This window comes from Azolla caroliniana, unplaced genomic scaffold, assembly GCF_043228905.1.
Source record: "Azolla caroliniana isolate FFs.n. ecotype wild unplaced genomic scaffold, voAzoCaro1.0.p SCAF_4, whole genome shotgun sequence".
Lineage (NCBI taxonomy): Eukaryota > Viridiplantae > Streptophyta > Polypodiopsida > Salviniales > Salviniaceae > Azolla > Azolla caroliniana.
In genome coordinates this window covers 1,843,179-1,863,737 of record NW_028230439.1, presented here as the reverse complement: position 1 = coordinate 1,863,737, position 20,559 = coordinate 1,843,179, and the positions used below count along the sequence as shown (strand labels likewise).

Genomic DNA, 20,559 nt, shown 5'->3' with positions numbered 1-20,559 from the left:
GAGAAAGAAGATTCCTTTTTCTGTTTCTTTTAGTTAACTATTGAATGAATTGATATATGCTTCTCTAGAGTATTTTCCAATGATGTTATAAAATTTAAATTTTCTCTATTTCTAAACCGTGTGCAGGCACCTTTATGAAAATCATGATCTGAGTGGACATGTTCCTGAGAGCTGGGGAGGCATGAAAAATTTGAAGGAACTGTAAGCATGAAAAATGTTTTTCAAGTACAGTAAAGAAAAGGACAACATTAAATGATCTGATTACCAACCATAAATGTATCTTATTGTATACACAGGAAAATGAAAAAAAATAGCCTCAGTGGCAACATTCCGTCTTGGATAAACGATCTTGAAAAAACAGCAAATATAATAGTGTAAGCCCCTACCTAGCAAATGCTACATATGTTATGTGCGTTCATTTGTGCACAATGATCCATATGTACATATATAAATGTTTCTTAAAACCAACTCTTATAAAGCCATAGCTCTTCAGCCTTTTATTGACCTAAAAATGAAAACATCACAGAATATAAAATCTTCACATCTGGATTGCAGGGATCTTAGCTGCAACTTTCTACAAGGACCAACCCCGTCTTTCTCTACTGCTATAATGTAAGTCATGCGCATTGCCATCACTTTTCCGTAATAATGTTGATTTCTACTGCTTTGTATTATTAAGATCCCGAATTCAATGAAAACACTTCTAATGGATAGAACCTTTGGCACCAGTCTCCTACCTTCGTCCAAGAGAGCCATTGTAGTAAAAGCAAGATGTACTAAATTAACATTATTGAAAGTTCAAGGTTAATTAGATTTAGATTTTCCAAACTAGATGACAATTATATAAATTTATGTACTCTCAAAATTTTCTAAACTGCAGACTCCATTATGGTAGACTATAAACAAAACGGCTCCAAAAATAACCCAAAATTTGCGTTATTTCCCTTACAGCCATTCATTTCTCAGAATAAGAATTTTCTGTAGGGGAGTAAAGCAAAACTGGGTGTATTTTGACAGTGTTTTGCTAGATATATGACAAATTAGATCATTGTATGCTAAAGTTTGAAACAATGATGTGAAAGGGATAAGATAAATTTTTAATTTACCATTCAACCATCCAGTTGGAAAGGGAACTGCTTTAATTCAGACTCAGGGACTCACGAGCAAGAATGTGGAGACGGTATTAGCTGCAAAGAATTTTTTGCAAGTAAGCTACCAGATTATTTGCACATGGAATCACACATTTGAGAATTGATTTGATGTCACATAATCGTTCTCAATGATAACATCTAGCACCCTTATTTCCTCTACTCCACGTGGAAAATGCTGAACTTTTTTTTATTCTCACACACCAAAAAGAACCCACAAACAAGTAATCAGAAGATGAGTACAGATAATATGTTAATCCATTTTAAGAGGCTTGTCAAAGCATCACTACTCTTGAGAATGTCTTCTCCTAAGATTTTCACATTGTTAACATGCTTGAATACGTGAAAGCACATCCATATTCAACATAAAAATGAACATATTGACAGTTACTTTTTCCTTCTAATCTATTTTTAGCATGTTTACTTATCTCAAATGTCTTCAAATCAGTAACATTGCATCAATGATCATTGAAGAGATCCCATGTCTAGAAAATAACCACATTTCTTACTCATTAATTAGAAAATTGTAACTTATTTGAAAGCACTTTCATCTTGAATTTCTTTTACAGAAAGAAACACATTTCCTATTGGAGCAATTGTTGGCATTGTGATGGGAGTGGTGATCTTATGTGGAATTATTGGCTTCATCTGGTGGTTCAATCCTTTTTCCACAACAACACATCGTAGGAGACATAGAAATGGTGACAACAATTCCTCCAAGCTTTTACCAATCACGGTATCTCTAAATTGTGTACCTAAGCTATGTTGTCCTATTCAAATTGTGGTTTGTTAAAATAGATAAAGATACTGGTGATTGGGAAGTTCCCCCTGGTGTCAAAAGGTATACGTACAAAGAGATTCTGAAAGCCACAAAATCATTTAGCAAGGACTGTGAAATAGGAGAAGGCGGTTTTGGAAAAGTGTACGTAGCAGACCTTGATAAAAAGCAAGTTGCAATAAAAAGGGCCTCTGATGTGAGTTTTCAAGGGATAAAAGAGTTCCGCAATGAGCTTATGCTACTTAGTCGGTTACACCATCGCCATCTAGTCCATCTCGAAGGGTTTTGTGATGACAAAGATGAACAGGTATATATTATTTTATCGTGTATATTGCCTCTAGGTTCTTGATGATATATATCTTAGACCTTGAGGTAATATTACAAGTTTTTATATCAAGCAAGAAACTTATTTGTTTTCCACATTGACTTTGTTGTAGATCCTTGTATATGAATATATGAAAAATGGGAACTTGCACCGCCATCTCTTCGGTAAAAGTTCTTATCTTTCCAATTATATATATAAATGATGGGACAAAATCAAAACACAACACACCCTTGAATTTAACCTCATATAATGATTATATTTATCCTTACAGAAATTTGAAATAGCAATAATAATTTTCAGAAATAACTTTGGCACTAATAGTTTTTGAAATATTGTGTTAGGATACTTATTGTATATTAATCATGATGGCATGTGACAGATAAGGATGCATCGACTTTGAACTGGTATAGAAGGCTTGAGATAGCACTTTGCGTTGCTCAAGGCCTAGAATATCTTCACACTTTCGCTGTAAGTAACTCCAACCTATTATATATGTCTTCTTGTCTTGAAAATTCACATACTGGTTATTAAAGAGGAGCCTACATATAAAGGCGTAATATGCAGATATTATAGGTAACTAGTCCTTCGTATATCCATCCAATGCATTTTGCATGTTCAAACTATATTTATCCACATTATAAGCATATGGAACTATGATGCATCCTAAACATAGCTCTTATCTTATCCAATGGATTATAACACTAAATGCCTACTTCCTATATCTTCATTGGCATGGCTCCTATGAAAACAATTAGTTATGTTCTTATGTGTCGTGGGTAATATATTACACATTATGGATATTCCAGGATCCACCTGTTATCCATAGAGATGTGAAGCCGAGCAACATTCTCCTTGATGGCAATATGATTGCCAAAGTATCAGATTTCGGCATATCCAAAGTTAATCCTGAACTGGATACACATGTATCAACAAAACCTGCTGGCACTGCTGGGTAAGTACGACTACACTGTAATATTCTAATTTAGTAGAACACCAAAAACCATAAGCAAATGTCATCATTTCCATGACCTCAAAAAACAAGGAACGCACAATAATTCTCAATAGACTACAACAAAATATCATGAACAAGGAACATTGATATGAAATTATGATAGATCCTTGTAGCTTCAATAGAAAGGGAGATTGATGTGAATGCCATTATATTTTTACCTTACAGATATCTGGATCCAGAGTACTTCCTACGTCGACAATTAACCACCGCAAGTGATGTGTATGGCTATGGGGTAGTATTACTTGAGTTGCTTACAGGTCAAGTTGCCATTGACCACACACGCCTCGACGATTATAATCTTGTCGGTTGGGTAATTAGCTTGTCTTTCAAAACCTTTGCTTACTTTCCAAAGTTATTTTAGGATGTTTCCACCAAGAATTGCCAATTTATTTATTTTCTCTAGAACAATCAATAAAACTCATGACAATCCATAACATTCCGTGATATTATATATAGCTGATGGTGCTGTTATGAGCATATGCATAAGCTAGGTTACTATGTTACTAGAGTAAGTTCAAACATTAGATGCAACATTATTTTATGCATAAAAGCGAGATCTAATAATTTAAATTCTGTTTGGAATGTGAGGTATAATGGCATTTGAATAACTGGTAGAGACCTTAATGTCTCAAGTAAACTCTAGATTTAAAATGCAACACTGTATGAGCATGAAGAATTCCATGAATATTCACCAATTTAGATATGGGCATTACAGTCGTCAGCTCTAATGGTAATTGAAGCTAGATCTTATCTCTTAAGTGACCCCATGTTGTAGCTTCCTTCATGTACAATGACTGATTTAGGCATTAAAGATCAATAGTGATTGAGCCAAGACTTAGGGCCAAAGACAAAGATAATAATCGTAAAGGTGCAACAATTAGTAATAAAGTAAACGGTAAAGTACATACATAAAACACTTACCAATGATGAGAACAGAACTTGTATATAAAACCTTCAAATGTTGATAAGGTGAACAGCAAGCTCACATTGAACTGGGACTTGACGGCGATAATTGATCCGAGACTTGGATCGAAGTACCCAGCCGACGAATACAAACAAGTGATAGATATTGCCATACATTGCACAACATATGACAGAAATGATAGACCAAAAATGGAGGTGAGCATCCATATTTAGACACATAGTTAGATTCATTACATGAATGCATAGAAAGAACGGCCTAACTGACCAACCAAATTCTCTGTGTGGGGGCTTGATTGATGGCAGGCTGTAGTAGAAAGATTGGAACAGATCCTGAGAAGGCTGCAACCTCCTGCAGAGCACATGATGATACCACCTCCGCCATCCCTCACTTCTCTTCCTCCTGACAATGGCCACGGCCAAACCACAAACAGCTTGAATGACATCAGGACCACATATGGTTTGGGAGTGGAACCGCGTTGATGTCCATGGACGCAGATGCATGCATGCATATGTATGTATGTATGTATGTATGTATGTATGTATGTATCAGTATGTATGCACAAACTGTATGTGCGTATGAATGTATATGTATGTATATATGTATGTGTGTGTGTGTGTGTGTGTGTGTGTGTGTGTGTGTGTGTGTGTGTATGCACCATGGATATATCATATATGTATGTGTACCATACGTCGTGAGCATCGGTTTCAAGATTCTCTAATGGCCCATGGCCTTAATATATCTTTGGGTTGAGTTCTCATGGGCCAATTTTGGTCTTAGAAGACGTTAATATATCTTTTTTTTATTGGTAGCTTCCCTAAGTTGATTGAAACCATGGAGCATCTCATGACTAATATTGCATCTTTATTTTCTTCCCAATGTATTCTGTATTTCTGTACGATGTATTTTTTTAGGGGGTTTCAACTTGGTGACCTAATAATTGTTCTGCAACCATTTGGGGCTCAAAGACATTATTAGTACACATATATTTATTATCTGGTGAATTACTCATTGTTCTAAGACCTAAAGGCATTATAATAAAATGCATGTGTAGATTTTGGCTCTAGAGTCCTCGTGTTTCGTTTTGCAAAAAGGATTTGATGATCAATCATGGAATATTCTTTTATATTGTCTCAAAACATTTGAAGATGTAATATCTTGTTTGGTCTTATATGCCATTTGGGCCTCTTAGAAGACATTCATATAGCTTTTCTTTCTTTCTTGTATCATATCGCCTAAATGGAACTCTTCACTATGAGGACAACATGGTTTTTGCATCCAACTTGGTCCCAATAAGAACTTCTTTTTTTCATTCCCACATGAACTTGAATGTGTCTTGGTTGTTTCATATACATATGACAACTTCACTCATCTATTGTTTCTAGGTTTGAGATTTAATTCACATATGTAAAGCTCCTCCCCACTGACACCTCTTTGGCACCTCCCTTAATGCACTCAAGTGTGCATGCACAAGGTCAACAGTGATCTCCAAATACTTGGTAGTAAAATTCATTAATATTCTTCTATGGCATGCTCCATCATCTATTTTCATTTATGTTTTCTCAAAGAGGGGCAAACATGATTTATACCTTGGAGTGTTGCACTTATAAGGGTCATTACCGACTCATTAGGGGTTGCCTTCTTCTCAATGGGTTAAGCAAGGGATTAGGGAACATCACTCCAGAATGGCAAAGACCAAGTCGTACATCAACACATAAAAGCACTTATTTCTCGACTCCATGTAATCCTAGAAGCCTCGAAAGCATCTTAAATCTTAAGTTCATATAATATTAACACACACATAATTACTAAAATATTTAAGAAATATGATTGCCTTCGTTAAATTGGTAACTGCTATATAAGAAACATATACAAGGTGACTCAATTAAATGAACAATTACTAAGCAATAAACATGTATATCTCTAATCATTAGTGTGGGAAAGCTTCATAAAAGTGGCTCTTAGAAGTGAAAAGGGGATAGAACGAGGCCCAAAATGCAGCCCTAAAGTTGGAGCATCCAAATGCCCATTTACGTGAGAGCTCTAACACATTTATACAAGTTGGAAACCCGTAAAGGTTCCTTTTTTTGCCTAATAAATAATAGTTCCCATTAGTTAGAATATCCCAATGTTTCTTAAATTCATTTTGTGGTGTTCCCGTTTTGTCCCAACTAGAACACAAACCTGAAACTGTCTGGGAATCACCAGGGGCCCTAGTCCCAATTCCAAAGGGGTCGCCACCATGGTCTATCCCAACCCTATGCAAATGAATAGTCTTAACGACCCTCTTTGGCCTTATATAATGAAGAACCGAATTCCTCATTTCTTCTCATTCCCGAATTCTAATTCACATTATATTGCTCAAGGAGTGTGGAGCACTCACTCTTTCTCTCTATTAGTTTTGGGAGTTGTCCAAACTCATCCCGATTCATCCGATTAGTCCCAACTTTGAGTTTTGGTTTTTCGCAAATTTGGGATGATTATAAGCCTTTGAGTTTTAATCATCATATATGAGCATTTTTGTCCCATGTTTCCATTTAGTGTCTTATTGTGCGATTTATAAAATAGGCTCATTGAACTAGAGAATACAACATTAATTCCTTTAACACATTTTGTAAACTTTCCTCTTCAACGATTTGATCAGATTTAGATGTAATGGTTGAATCCCAGAGGTATTTCTAAGATACTCCTTGAAGAATGCTTCATACATATTTAACTTTGTTGCACATATACATCACAGATAATGCCTACATACCACAACCAAAGATAGATAACAAAGACACATGACCCACATGTAAGACTTAAAAAAGATATCGACCTCTTCATTTGAATTGTACTCAACACACCTTCAGAATTTTATGTTATTGCAATATTGGGATCATCGAACCCCATATGTTTGCATCAACAAGACGATCCCAAGCCTTTCCTTCCCATCTCAATAATTCCCCTCCGGATAAAAGGATCAAATCCCATCTCTCCATGTTTTAGGACCATAGAAATTAATGATGGTTAATGAAGAAAAACCATCACAATTAGTGCAATAGTGTTATTATTATATCATATAACTTAAATGAATTGTGGTCCGTGACAAAGATGCACAAAAACTAATTTAACCATGTTGATGTTACTATTCTATTATATAACATATGTATATGACTTTATTTTATGTTCCAAAAGTCAAGTGTTCAAATAGACTACATACATACACGTGGTCTACATTCTTTGGATTTGGAGTGATGCTTTCTTATATGTACATAGTATCATCATCATAGCAAAAGAAAAACGAAGTGTCAACTTTATAATAAAATCTCTTCTATAATCAATCGTTGAATAGGAACAAATCCAATATGAAAGGAAAATTTAGTTCATTGAAACAATTCCATCACAACTTGTGAACATTCCTTAGAGGAACTAAGAAGATGTAGCTAATATATTAACAAGCGGTGGCCTTATTTTTCAACTTTTTTCTTAAATATTCAGAGATTAGTATATTCTCAATTGTGACACTCTTCACATAAGAACAATTCAACTCATTTAGGGATTTCAATTTTTGTTAAAGTTTTGACTTACAGATGAGTATTGAGTACTTGAATCTAGGTTAAACATTTTCAATGCTCTCCATAGTCAAAAGAAAAAGAAATATAGTTGTTAATGAAATGCGCCTTATTTTTCAACTTTTTTCTGAGCTATTAAGAGATTGGTATATTCTCAATTGTGTCACATAAGAACAATTGTACTCATTTAGGGATTTCAATTTTAGTTAAAGGTTTGACTTAATGGATTAGTTTTTAGGAGTAGAATCTAGGTTAAACATTGTCAATGCCTTCCCCATAGTCAAAAGAAAGAGAAATATAGTTGTTAAAAAAATGCATGTGACTTTTATCAAAAGTTATACACACCCATTCCCTTATTCATTAACCATCAAGATAAGTATAATTACTTTGTAGATCTTAGCTCATGACAATTAGCTTAGGTTCATGGAGTGGTTGGTTTAAGGAGCCAACTTGGATGATCCACAGGTACTACATCTTTGTAGTCCTAAGCTAATTACATGTGGGACATGCTAAACACATATAAGTGTAGTTTGAATAGCCAATGTAGCCTTCCTTTGTGCATTATCCGATATAAAATACAACGTGAGCAGTTTCTTAAGATTTGAATAATTCATAATGTAAAGATCCTGTTTCTTCCTCTATGCAAAGTCACGTAATGTTTTTTATTTTTTCAAAACAAAATATCCTTCCATTAGTTTTAAAAAAGGCATATAAGCTACAACATACAAAATAGATGGAAAGGAAGCGACTATCCTTCCCAAGGCTGTCTTGTGTAAGACAATATCTAGCCATGGATCCTTTGTTTAAATGAGCTAGGGACACGAATCTATATACATCCAAAGTAGAGGAAAACAACCAAGAAACGGGGAGAAAACTTCTAGATTATCCTACAATCTGTTAAAAAAAAGATTGGAATGCAGCTCCAAAACTTCAGAAATGTTATTCTTAGTAGCAGTCCATAATCCGTATGTATAGTAGAGTCATGTAATATTAATGGATAACTCGGAGAATTTAAAATTGGAAAGCAATAGCTTGTCAACGTTGGAGATGACCCTCAAATATCCAAATTATTCAATTTCTAAATACACACATGATAGCAAAAACATGTCATTGTCATTGCCCTTGTACACACAACAAAATTCAAGAACTATAAACATTGACAATAACATGTATTAACCTGAGCTCTATGTCAATATTGAAAGGCATCATCTTTTGTGTATTGAAGTTTGATTGCGAGTTATGAACAATGTATATCAAAATGTTTCATTTGGATTCAACTCTTACTAGACTTTCTATCCTATTTCTATGTCATTTTGTGTTCTTCTAGAAGCCCCATGAATGAGATCGTAGACATTACGATCAAGGTTGAACGAAATGTGAAGAACTTAGGGAAAATTAAAGATGGCTATGTGTGTACATCATTATTCACTAATTGATCCTCAATTGCCATTTTACATCATGCTTCAAGTGATGGGCTCAACCATGGCCATTTAACACATTATATCCATTCAATCACACCCGTTACAAACACGGAAAAAAGAAAAACATGATCATTTAGTGATCGAACAATGTGTGAGTATCGCAAAGCTCTTGTCACATTGAACATGTTGGGTTTATGATCGCGAGGAGGACACAACCTCTTTTGTTAATATTTTAGTCTTGGAACCACGTGCTGATGCAAACACGAGGATTTTGAAATGGCGTCGAAATTCAAGGAGCTATTGATATATAGAAAGAGGATCGAGCTCATGCTCATCGAGTGAGTGGGTCACGCATATGACCACACGGTCCCAAAGTGACAATACTTCAAAGGAGGCCACACCCAATACATACATACATACATACATACATACATACATACATACATATACATATACATATACATATACATATACATATACATACATACATACATACATACATACATACATACATACATATACATACATAACTATAACCATATACATACATACATCTATATACATGGGATGGTAGTAGTTTTCTCTTTGAAAGACACAGACAGAGAGAAACAGGGGAAGTGGGGCCCTCAAAACATGGTCTTTTTGAGCATTCCATGGCGCTCATTTTGTCGTTAATTATCCCCGAGAATCTGATTTCTGCTAAGATTTAATGAGATTAGAGCATCAATTACTTTGCACCAACTGACTTAATCAACTCTCCTGCATCAATTCTCCTCCATCCCTATTCATCATTCACCACATGATGATGATCTTACCAGTTTATGTTCGTTTCTCATTCATTCTTCTGCTTCTTCTGCTCCTGCTTCTTCCTGCCCAATATTCCCATGTCAAAGCTCAAAACAGTGAAGGTAATACAAGTTTCTGGGTGCCAACATTGTTTGCTTCTACCAATGGACGACCTTGCCAAATTGCAGGGTTTCATTTTATTCTTTAAGTATCTTTTATTCGATGCGACATATCTCTGATGCTTTGCCTAGGCTAGAGAACTCCGCCCATTTAATTCTTACTCATTTTCCATTTGATCCTTAATCATTCAATCTTCATTAATATCGGCATTATTTATATCTGGTGATCAATCTTGACAGTTGGGCTTTATTAACTTCTTACCTATTCTTCATTTGATCCGCAATTGTTCTTAATCCAATACATAATTATTCTTCAGTTGATCCAATTCTTTCTTCCCCTCCATTTCAAGATTACTTTCTCTTAATTTGATCATTATTAACCCCATTGACTAGATTAAGATTTGGTACATCAATTTGTGAGCTAGATTAATTGAGGGGATTAATTTTCGACAATTTTTAATCAAATTGATTGCTTACATCAATTGCAGTTCAAGCACTCCTGAGTATTAAAAATGCGGTCGGGGGCTCAACTTCAAACCTAACAACTTGGGATAGTTCTGCATCCAATCCTTGTAATTGGACCGGGGTCACATGCTCCTCCTTTAATCGTGTTATAGCACTGTAATTTCTCCTCAATTTCCCATTAACCTCCAAATCAATGTTAATTCTGGTTTGCTAATGCTAAGTATGTACTATTCAAGCCTTTTAATGCTAACTATGCTCTCCTAATGATAATTACATCTTGTAAGTGCTGCTTATGGTCTATTTATATTTTTGAGTAGAGCTAATTACATTATAGTTAACTTTAATAATGTTTTAATTGTGATCTTCATGACTGCTTTTGTTTTTTTAATTTTAGGAATATGTCAGGATTTGGTCTACAAGGGATATTACCGAGTGATTCGTTCACAAGCCTTACGGCACTAACATCATTGGATCTATATAACAATTTCCTCACGAGTCCTTTGCCATCAATGTCTATGTTGACACAATTACATGACTTGTATGTCAAATTTCGCCTCCTCATGGAAGATAAAAAAAATTCTATTCCTTTCTTACAACAATTACATGAAAACCAAACTTTCAGATAATTCTTGTTTTACAATTGGTAACTGACTACTCATTATAATCATAATGGCTTACATTATGATTATATATTGCAGGAATTTATCAATAAATGCATTTAATGAGGAATTTCCGAAAGATATACTAAACTTCAAAGACCTTGTGCTATTGTAAGTCTTTTTGTATCGTTTATTTCAGTTCAAAACTATACAGAAGTCAAGCAATACAAATCTGATAACACAACCATTTATCAATACATGAAGGAATTAACAAAGTCTATGCTTGATTGAAAAGCAAAACATATTAAGTGGGACACGCAACTAACATGTCAAAGGTTTTCAATGTTTCCAGACACATGTCCAACAACAAATTTCAAGGTGCAGTTCCAGAAGGGATATCTGCCTTATCAAACCTACAAGAATTGTGAGCCCAATAAGCTGCTCTCTTATTAGTTGTTACAATAAAACATCTAAGAATACATACATACATATACACAGAGACATACATACATACATACATACATACATACATGCGTACAAAACAAATACATGCATAGATGCCACATGGACTAGCTTTGAGATGGCCATGATTTGGAAGGCAGGTCCAGTGATGTGGCTGAATTCAATGAAAATAATGATAATGATAATGATAATAAAAGCTCCAGGTTTATAATTTAGAGAGAGAGAGAGAGAGAGAGAGAAAGATTCTTTTCCTTGATTTCATCTTCAGGTGGCTTGGAAACAACTCTCTCACATCCTTACCCAAAAGTCTTTCAACTCTTCTTCACTTGACTGTTTTGTAAGCATAAAATAATCGATTCTTCTTTTGAGTTATTTTTCTATAGCTATCGATTTTATCTCATGCATAATCCAAATATGTAGCTGTATGTGCTTATACAAATTGAGTCTTTATTGTTGACATTATATAGAACTGCTTGGTCGAATACTGATATTGAAATGACACTGCCACCAGAATGGGGTGCATGGGTCAACTTGACATACTTGTAAGTGAACAACTTACTCTTTTTATGAGGTGAAATACAAAAATTAAGGGTTTCCTGTTCGAAGTGATTTCAGTGCATACAAGCCATTACGTAAAGTACTGATTAAGAAGAAATGTAAACCTGTTAAGTGCACAAAAAAAAATAGATAAAGTATTTCTGAGCTAGAATTAAGAAGACATTTAAACAGGATACATGTGTGCAAAAAATTATCTTCGCATTATGTACCTGTAGTTTTGATAGAATAATTGTCTTCACATTATGCCTTCATGAAGTGTTTATGATAGTCCTTGAACTTTTAAAATACTTCTTCATGCCATGGACTTGATATAGATCATTATTTGACAGTTTTTTCATTCAGGATTAAGCATTATGTTGACCAAATATCAAACAGGTTGACCTAGATATAGATCATTATTTGACATTAAATGATATATATTATAACTCAAATTTGAAGAGTCTTTTAAATAACACAAATTTGAGTCATGAATCCTACCATCAGGGATCATAATATATTGAGTTCTTCTTCTTTTCAATAGGAATATGCACAATATGCGACTTATTGGGACGTTACCATCAGAATGGGGAACTAACTTCACTAAACTACAAAGGCTGTATGTATCCACATAAACCTTGATCAATATCATTTTTCCTATTCACTTGAATAGCACCAGAAGTGTTTTTTTTTGTTAACCTATGGATGGATTGATGTATGATTCTCTCTGAGTATCTTTCAATAATGTGTTTATGTCAAATGACTGCAATCAAAAAAAATAAAATCTATTTCTTAATTATATGCAGTCATCTCTATAACAATGATCTAAGAGGATCTATTCCTGAGAGCTGGAAAAGCATGACAGCAAATTTGAAGGAACTGTATGTATGAAAAATGTTTCTCAATTAACGGGAAAACAGAAAATGAAAAGTTAAATGGAAAAAAAATGTTTCTTATTGATGTCCACAGGAGAATGAGTAATAATGAGCTCAGTGGCATCGTTCCATCTTGGATAGGAGATCTACAAAATACTGCAGACAAAGTGTAAGGCCCATGTTGTGCATATACATACATATGTAGGTAGGCTGCAGGCATACACAAATATTCGTAAATATACATACCTTAATGCTGTTTAAAACCAAGTCTTAAGTTTTCATAGATCAGATGAACAAAACTTCTTAAACTTCATACACGGATTGCAGGGAGTTTAAATGCAACTTTCTACAAGGACCACACCCATCTTCCTTCAACGATAGCACCACGTAAGTCATGCATGCAATGCCATCACTCTCTCCCAATTATGTTGAATGTTGCCTCTTCTTTGCAGTAGAACCTTCTTGGGCGAGGGACTCCTACCATCAAAGAGAGCCATTGCAATAAATGTAATAAGAACTTAGCACTATTGAAAATACTCTATATGGATGAGATTAGGGCCTACTATCTCACACAAGAAAAGACAACTACATCACATTAAGTACTCTAAAGGCCATTATATACCCCCCTCTAACCATATAGATAGATGGTCTTAATTCAAATTTTCCAAAAATGTAGACTCCTTTCAGGTTCTTTCCTCAAACAAATTACTGATATTGAACACAAAATGGTTGAATATAAGGAAATAGCCCCAGATTTTCATCATGAAATTTCCCTTTGGGGACTAACCAAGGGTCGTTTTGGTAGATAACTAAAACTAGGGCCATTGGTTTGGTAGCTTTTTGCTAGATATATGAGAAAGTAGAACACTGCTCAATTTTAAAACAATGATGTGAGAGGGGTAAGATAAATCACTATTTTTTCATTCAATCATCCAGATGGAAAGGGAACTGCTTCGATACAGATTCTGGGTCACACAACCAAATATGTGGAGACAATATAAGCTGCAAAGATTTTTTTGCAAGTAAGATGCCTGCTTTTTGCACATGGAATCAAGCATTTCAGATTAGATTTGATGGTAGTTTATGTGTAGGTTTCAAGTCTTAACATAATCCATTTCAATTATATCATCTAGGACCTTTATTCATTACACCCCACATGCTGAAAAAACTACCAAACTTTTTTAAATTGTTGTATGGTAGAACATATTTAGGGATCCTCGATCAGCCACATCCACACAAGCCGAAAAGAACCCACAAACAAGTAAAAATCAAAAGTTGGGTGTAGATAGAAGTGTTAATCCACTTTAAGAGGATTGTCGAAGCATTACTGCATTTGAGAATATCGTCTCCATTATAGCATTCTTTGATGTATTTCCATTTTAAAAATATGCTAACGTGCATGAAAACATATCCGCATATCTTCAAGCCAAGAAAGAACAGATTTAGATACTTCTTTCTTTTAATCTATTGCTGGCATTTTGACTTAAACTGAATATCTTGCAACCAGCAACATTAAATGAATGATTATTGAAGAAACCTTGTGTCTAGCAAATAGCAAGCTTTCCTCTTAATTAAATTTACCATGTTGTAACTTATTTAACAGCACTTTAATGTTGAACTTATTTTGCAGTAAAAAAAACTTTTCCTAAAGGAGCAATCATTGGCATTGTGATTGTAGTGGTGATGATTTTATGTGGAATCATCGCCTTACTCTGGTGGTTGAGGCCTTTTTCTACAACGCATCGTAGGAGGCGTAGAAACGGTGATGAACGAAACCTATAAACTTTTAAAGATCAATATATCTCAGAATAGTGTATTACCTTCCCTACATTTTCCTATTCAAACTTTGCTTTTTTCAAATAGATGAAGATATTGGTGATTGGGAAGCTCCCGCTGGTGTTAAAAGGTATACATACAAAGAGATTATGAAAGCCACAAAATCATTTAGCAAGGACTGTGAAATAGGAGAAGGTGGTTTTGGAAAAGTGTATGTTGCACACCTTGATAATAAGCAAGTTGCAATAAAAAGGGCCTCCGATGTGAGTTTTCAAGGTATAAAAGAGTTCCGCAATGAGCTTATGTTACTTAGTCGGTTACACCATCGCCATCTAGTCCATCTCGAAGGATTTTGTGATGACAAAGATGAACAGGTTCTTTTCTTTGTATTTTCCACGTAATGTACTTCAAATGTGATGTACTAAGAATAGTAGCTGAATCATATCTCATTTGTATGGAAATCAAGTGAAAAAGCTATAGTTTATAATGGATGAAGCTGATAGACTGAATGAACATCATTATTTTTCTTGAAACACATGCATCCTCACCTTCTGTATATTGCCTTTAAGCTCTCTGATAAGATATATCTATGATCTTCAACTAGCAGTACAAGTTTATATATAAAGCAAGAATTTATTTGTTTTCAACATCAACTTTGTTGCAGATACTCATCTATGAATACATGAAAAACGGGAATTTGCATCGCCACCTCTTTGGTAAAACCCCTCTTTACAATTAGATTTATGAATGAAGGGAATTTTTTCAATCTCAAAATACGCCTTAATTGAACCTTACAGAATGATAATGAATATTCTTAAAGTAATTTTAAATATCTAAGCCATTGTGAAGTGTAATTCACCATGAATGAATCTTACTTGGTGATAATGATGATGGCATGTGATAGATAAGGAGGCATTAACTCTGAATTGGTATAGAAGGCTTGAGATAGCACTCGGTGTAGCTCAAGGCTTGGACTATCTTCACACTTTCGCTGTAAGCTTCTCCCTCCTATTATATATGCTATGGAAACACACATCATATAGAAGCCTAGAGGTATAGGCCAAGTAAGCATATATTGTAGTAAACTAAACCTTTATATATCCATCCTAAGGCCATTTGTGTGTTCGAGCCATAGTAAACTATTATCCATTCAAAATATCCATCCACTATTACCCTATTTAATTGATTATAACTCTATATGCCTTATGGCTATATCTTCATGATTGACTGCATGGCTCATATGGTAATGTAGTACACATTATGGGTAATTACAGGATCCTCCTGTTATACATAGAGACGTGAAGCCTAGCAACATTCTATTGGATAGCAATATGGCCGCCAAAGTATCAGATTTTGGCATATCCAAAACTAATCTTGAAATGGATACACATGTATCAACAAGACCAGCAGGCACTGCTGGGTAAGTACTTACCTACTACACTCGAATATCATGACTTCTTTAACACTGAAAACTGTAAGCAAATGTCATCATTTCCATAACTTCAAAAAACAATTGACATGTCAAAATGAAGCATCGTAATTCTCTATTAACTACGACAAAAAATTACAATGAAACAAAGGAAACTAATATGAAATTATCTAAGTTCCTTATAGCGTCAATAAAAAGGGAGATTATATTTTAACTTACAGATATCTAGATCCAGAGTACTTCCTTCGACGCCAATTAACCACCGCAAGTGATGTGTATGGCTATGGAGTAGTTTTACTTGAGTTGCTCACAGGTCAAGTTGCCATTGATCACAGACGTACCGAGGATTATAACCTTGTCAGCTGGGTAATTAGCTTGTCTTTAAAAACCTACCTTTCTTTCTTTCTGGAGTGATTTAAGGATGTCTTGAAAAATTTCCGATCAATTTGTTTGCTCTAAAAAAATCAACGACAATGCATAATATTCCATGCTATCTTTGAATTTAGCTCTTATATCCTACTAAAACACATGGTACGACTTTGTTCGCGTACAACAACCGACCACCATAACAACACTACTAATAGCTGACCCAATTTAAACTGATGACCAAATGTTAAAAGACAATAATCATGTAGTTTCAACAATTAATGATTATAAACTAAAAGATAAAATGACTATTTAAAATAGAGGTTGTGTATAAACCCTTTGTTGATCAGGTAAACAAAAAGCTTAAATGGAGCGGGGACACGAGGGCTATAATTGATGCGAGACTAGGATCCAACTATCCAGTTGATGAATACAAAGAAGTGATAGAGATTGCAGTACAATGCACAATTTATGACAGAAATGATCGACCAAAAATGCAGGTGAACGTCCATAGCATGCGTGCACAAGCACATAGCTATGCGGGCATTAGGGCACACACATATTGCATGCATACCAACAGACATCTGTATATACTTACTTAGATTAGAAAGAAACTTGATTGATGGCAGGTTGTAGTAGAAAGATTGGAGCAGATCCTGAGAAGGCTGCAACCTCCTGCAGAGCACATGATGATACTACCTCCTCCTCCATCCCCTACTTCTCTTCCTCCCAGCAAGGAACTCAGTCAAAACACAAACAGCCTGAATGACATGAAAACAACATATACTTTGGATGTGGAACCACGTTGATTTCAACATACATGTCTGTGTTATGTATATAAAAAAGATATCATACATACCATTCATACCACGTTGATGTCAATGGACATATATACATATATGTATGCATGCATCATGTACATATATGTATACCATACATTCACATTCATATGCATGTATATATACCATATGTGTGTATATATCTACAAGGGACGTCTATGAATTAGTAGTTTCTGTCTCTCAATCTCTCTACTTTTACCAAACGTTACCCACCACAAATTATGGCATTACTCTGAATCTCCTCCCTCTATTTTTCTCACTGAGGTAGTGGGGAACTGTAGATCATAATCGATCATTCGAAAACCCATTACAATCACACATGTATATGAGAGTAGCATAGGAACATACTATTTCATTAACCATAGTCAAATTCCAGGCCATCTAGCAACTTGGACATATGATGGTAAAATAGGCTAGATTAAAAACCCACCGGTAAATATCTAAAGCTCCCCATATCCATAGCTCAAGATCAAGAGAAGAAAGCACGAAAAAATGTAAACAAAAGTTACAGTGACCAGAAAGAAAAACTAATTTAAAACACAACCAAATCCAAACCATGAACATGATAAGATTTGATTAAAACCAACCTAGTGAGTTCGCACGACATTACACATCACCATATCCAAAGCTCAAACCCACGAGAGAGAAGAAAACACGAATGTATATCTAAACGTAAACATTGATTGGGAAAAAAATACTAGTTCAAAACACAACCAAATCCAAACCATCATCACATTTGATATTGTAACATGTTTCTATATCGATATCTACTCGGGATGGGAATGACTTGTTAGTGGTCATCAATGGTTGGTAAGACTAATCAATCTTATGCGTGCATACAAGAGATGCTTTAGAAAACAATATTCAAGTTAATTTAAGAAAAAGTGGTAAAAATCTAATAAAAAGAAGTCAGAGTTTAAGGATGGAAGAAATAAAATATTGCAGTTTGGCTATCTTTATTGACTTGTTTGTGGATGTATTGATCCAATATTTACCATTAAGTGACCCAACAGAATAAAGAAAAGACGTTTTCAGATCGATGGAGATGAGAATGTTTGGCATCTCCAATGCGCCCCACCTCCAGGATGAATTCATGTGATGTAATGTTTCCAGTATGTTGGTGAGCAATATCCATTGGTAGAACCTTTAGCGGACACAGATGGATGTTGCATATCAACATACCACATACTCATCTGACTTGCACATACCAACTGGTTCAAACCAAACTAATGCTGCAAACTAAGTGTGAGATTGAATATAAAGCAGCTGAAGTTGGACAAAAGAAGGAACCAATTTATGAGATTTCAAGTGAAAGCTATATGTTGTGCAATGTAGTGAAACAATCAAGGAGACATTAAAAGCGAGTTCTCTAACAATTGTAAATGAGCTCGGAAAAGCATTATCATCGATAGAATAACACATGTTTTATGGAAGGGAATGTCCATGTGAGGTCACATTGATCTAGTGAATTGTTGCTATTCACATAGTAAGCAACTTCAATTCTCTCTAGGGTTGAATTAATGTGTCGGATTAACTCAATGAACTCACACCATTCTCTATTATTTAAGGATTTTAATCGATAAACTGATTATGGTCTCAATAGGACCCGAACATCAAGTATGTTAGATATATGGCACATACAGTAATTAGAACAAAAACATGCTTCCATTAGCACGTTGCACCAAATCAAGTCTATGAAGAGATTAAGGCTTCCTACTTCAAGGAATCAGACAATTGCTTTGTCCCTTCGGGGACATCTGATAAATTTGGACCGATACAGAGAAGCTTAGCATGGCTCCTGCGCAAGGATGACATGCACAAATTGAGGAATGGTCCAAATTAAATTTTTTTCCCTGTCCTCTCCCATCAATCAATCATTCCATATTAGGTCACAGCGTTTTCCTTGTTGTTTGAGTGTTTTTCTTTCTTCTACATGGAGAAATCACAATGTTTTCTTAACAAGTGGAAGTATATACGAATATTTTGTGGCAGAAGAAGGTAGTTAAATTAGAGGAGGGTTAGTAGATGATCGGATTAGTCACAGTACTAAGCAATAGTTATCTCTCATACACGAGATTTTCAGATGAGCAGTAGCGCCTTAAAATTAGAGTACCACTGTCCTAAATTCTAATGCATTTACTGGCGATGCCTGTATATAATAATTATGGCAGCAAAATGAGCTCAGAATCGGGTGCCATGATGCTTTCATGTAGAATCAAAGGTAATCACGCAGCCGGGCTATGGCTGCAATGCACCGACCTCCTCACAGCTGTGAAAACTGTATCTTCTCCCTTTCATTTATAGGGTTTGTTCATTTTGAAATGTTTGCATGTGGGATAAGTTAAATCCCATCACTAGAATCGCCATTTTTCCTGTATGCATGGAATTCATTGTATGGTGCCAAATTCTCGCATTATATATATGGACATGCTCCATACATGGATCTACTACTAGCATTGATCACGTTTTTCTTCTACTTTTGGTGTCTAACCTGATTTTCACTTGTAAATTAACAAGTTTAATGTAAAAGCTTGATGGTTGGAGCATGATTCCACTACTCCCATCCCTGACCTTCAAAGAATTGAGCTTGACATTGCAACATGCTAATGTTTCATTATGCAATCTAAGCATATGGTCTAGATTGAAGAAGTTTAATTGTGAGGTTTCAATCGCTCCAAAGATGTAAGCCAATGACATAGAGATCAAGGATATAATCATCATCTTCTAAACTAATGAGAGCGTGTTATCACTTGTAAGGATTTGTGCAAGAAATGTTTTGGAAGGAGTGGATACAAGGAGCATCCAATTCACCTTCTTGATTCACTATTGGTATTTCTAATCTATGCAAACATGCATCTACACTTATCAATTAGCTATTCTTCATTGGCCTTTGATAGCTAATAGCTACAATAACTATTAATTATCATTAGGGTATTTACAATATTCCATTTATAGGGAATTGTATTGTTTAAACAAAATGATTATTAGTGTAATTAGTTAGCAGTTAATTAATTATTAAAATTTGTATCTTATAAGAAGGCATCAATAGTTATTGCTTAACATTAACTTATTAGCTTATGTTAATGAATTACCTATTAGTTATATTAGCTTTTAGCCATAGTTAATTAGCTAATTCATAACGAATACTG

The 20,559-nt window shown here is 34.8% G+C and overlaps 1 protein-coding gene and 1 non-coding gene across 6 annotated transcripts in view; both read left to right on the top strand.

Annotated features, from left to right (window-relative positions):
- LOC147864728 (uncharacterized) overlaps positions 1 to 17,421 on the top strand; it is a 61,374-nt gene extending 43,953 nt beyond the window's left edge. The window contains exons 1-20 of one of the 5 annotated variants that reach the window (XM_087318862.1): positions 9,936 to 10,068; positions 10,554 to 10,686; positions 10,925 to 11,068; positions 11,229 to 11,300; positions 11,482 to 11,553; positions 11,860 to 11,928; positions 12,059 to 12,133; positions 12,670 to 12,744; positions 12,932 to 13,006; positions 13,095 to 13,169; positions 13,328 to 13,387; positions 13,937 to 14,022; positions 14,631 to 14,762; positions 14,864 to 15,150; positions 15,441 to 15,492; positions 15,681 to 15,769; positions 16,051 to 16,196; positions 16,427 to 16,571; positions 16,922 to 17,071; positions 17,201 to 17,420. In XM_087318862.1, coding sequence (XP_087174988.1) covers positions 9,960 to 10,068; positions 10,554 to 10,686; positions 10,925 to 11,068; positions 11,229 to 11,300; positions 11,482 to 11,553; positions 11,860 to 11,928; positions 12,059 to 12,133; positions 12,670 to 12,744; positions 12,932 to 13,006; positions 13,095 to 13,169; positions 13,328 to 13,387; positions 13,937 to 14,022; positions 14,631 to 14,762; positions 14,864 to 15,150; positions 15,441 to 15,492; positions 15,681 to 15,769; positions 16,051 to 16,196; positions 16,427 to 16,571; positions 16,922 to 17,071; positions 17,201 to 17,380 — 2,226 coding nt within the window. In that variant the 5' untranslated portion in view covers positions 9,936 to 9,959 and the 3' untranslated portion in view covers positions 17,381 to 17,420. Of the gene's footprint in view, positions 1 to 9,935; positions 10,069 to 10,553; positions 10,687 to 10,924; positions 11,069 to 11,228; positions 11,301 to 11,481; positions 11,554 to 11,859; positions 11,929 to 12,058; positions 12,134 to 12,669; positions 12,745 to 12,931; positions 13,007 to 13,094; positions 13,170 to 13,327; positions 13,388 to 13,936; positions 14,023 to 14,630; positions 14,763 to 14,863; positions 15,151 to 15,440; positions 15,493 to 15,680; positions 15,770 to 16,050; positions 16,197 to 16,426; positions 16,572 to 16,921; positions 17,072 to 17,200 lie in introns of those variants that run through there. The other 4 variants (XM_087318863.1, XM_087318864.1, XM_087318859.1 and 1 more) reach the window with 4 other exon arrangements.
- Positions 17,422 to 19,151: 1,730 nt separating this feature from the next.
- On the top strand, positions 19,152 to 19,254 carry LOC147864727 (U6 spliceosomal RNA). Its single transcript, XR_015529741.1, has one exon. It is a non-coding gene; the product is annotated as a U6 spliceosomal RNA (small nuclear RNA).
- Positions 19,255 to 20,559: the final 1,305 nt, after the last annotated feature.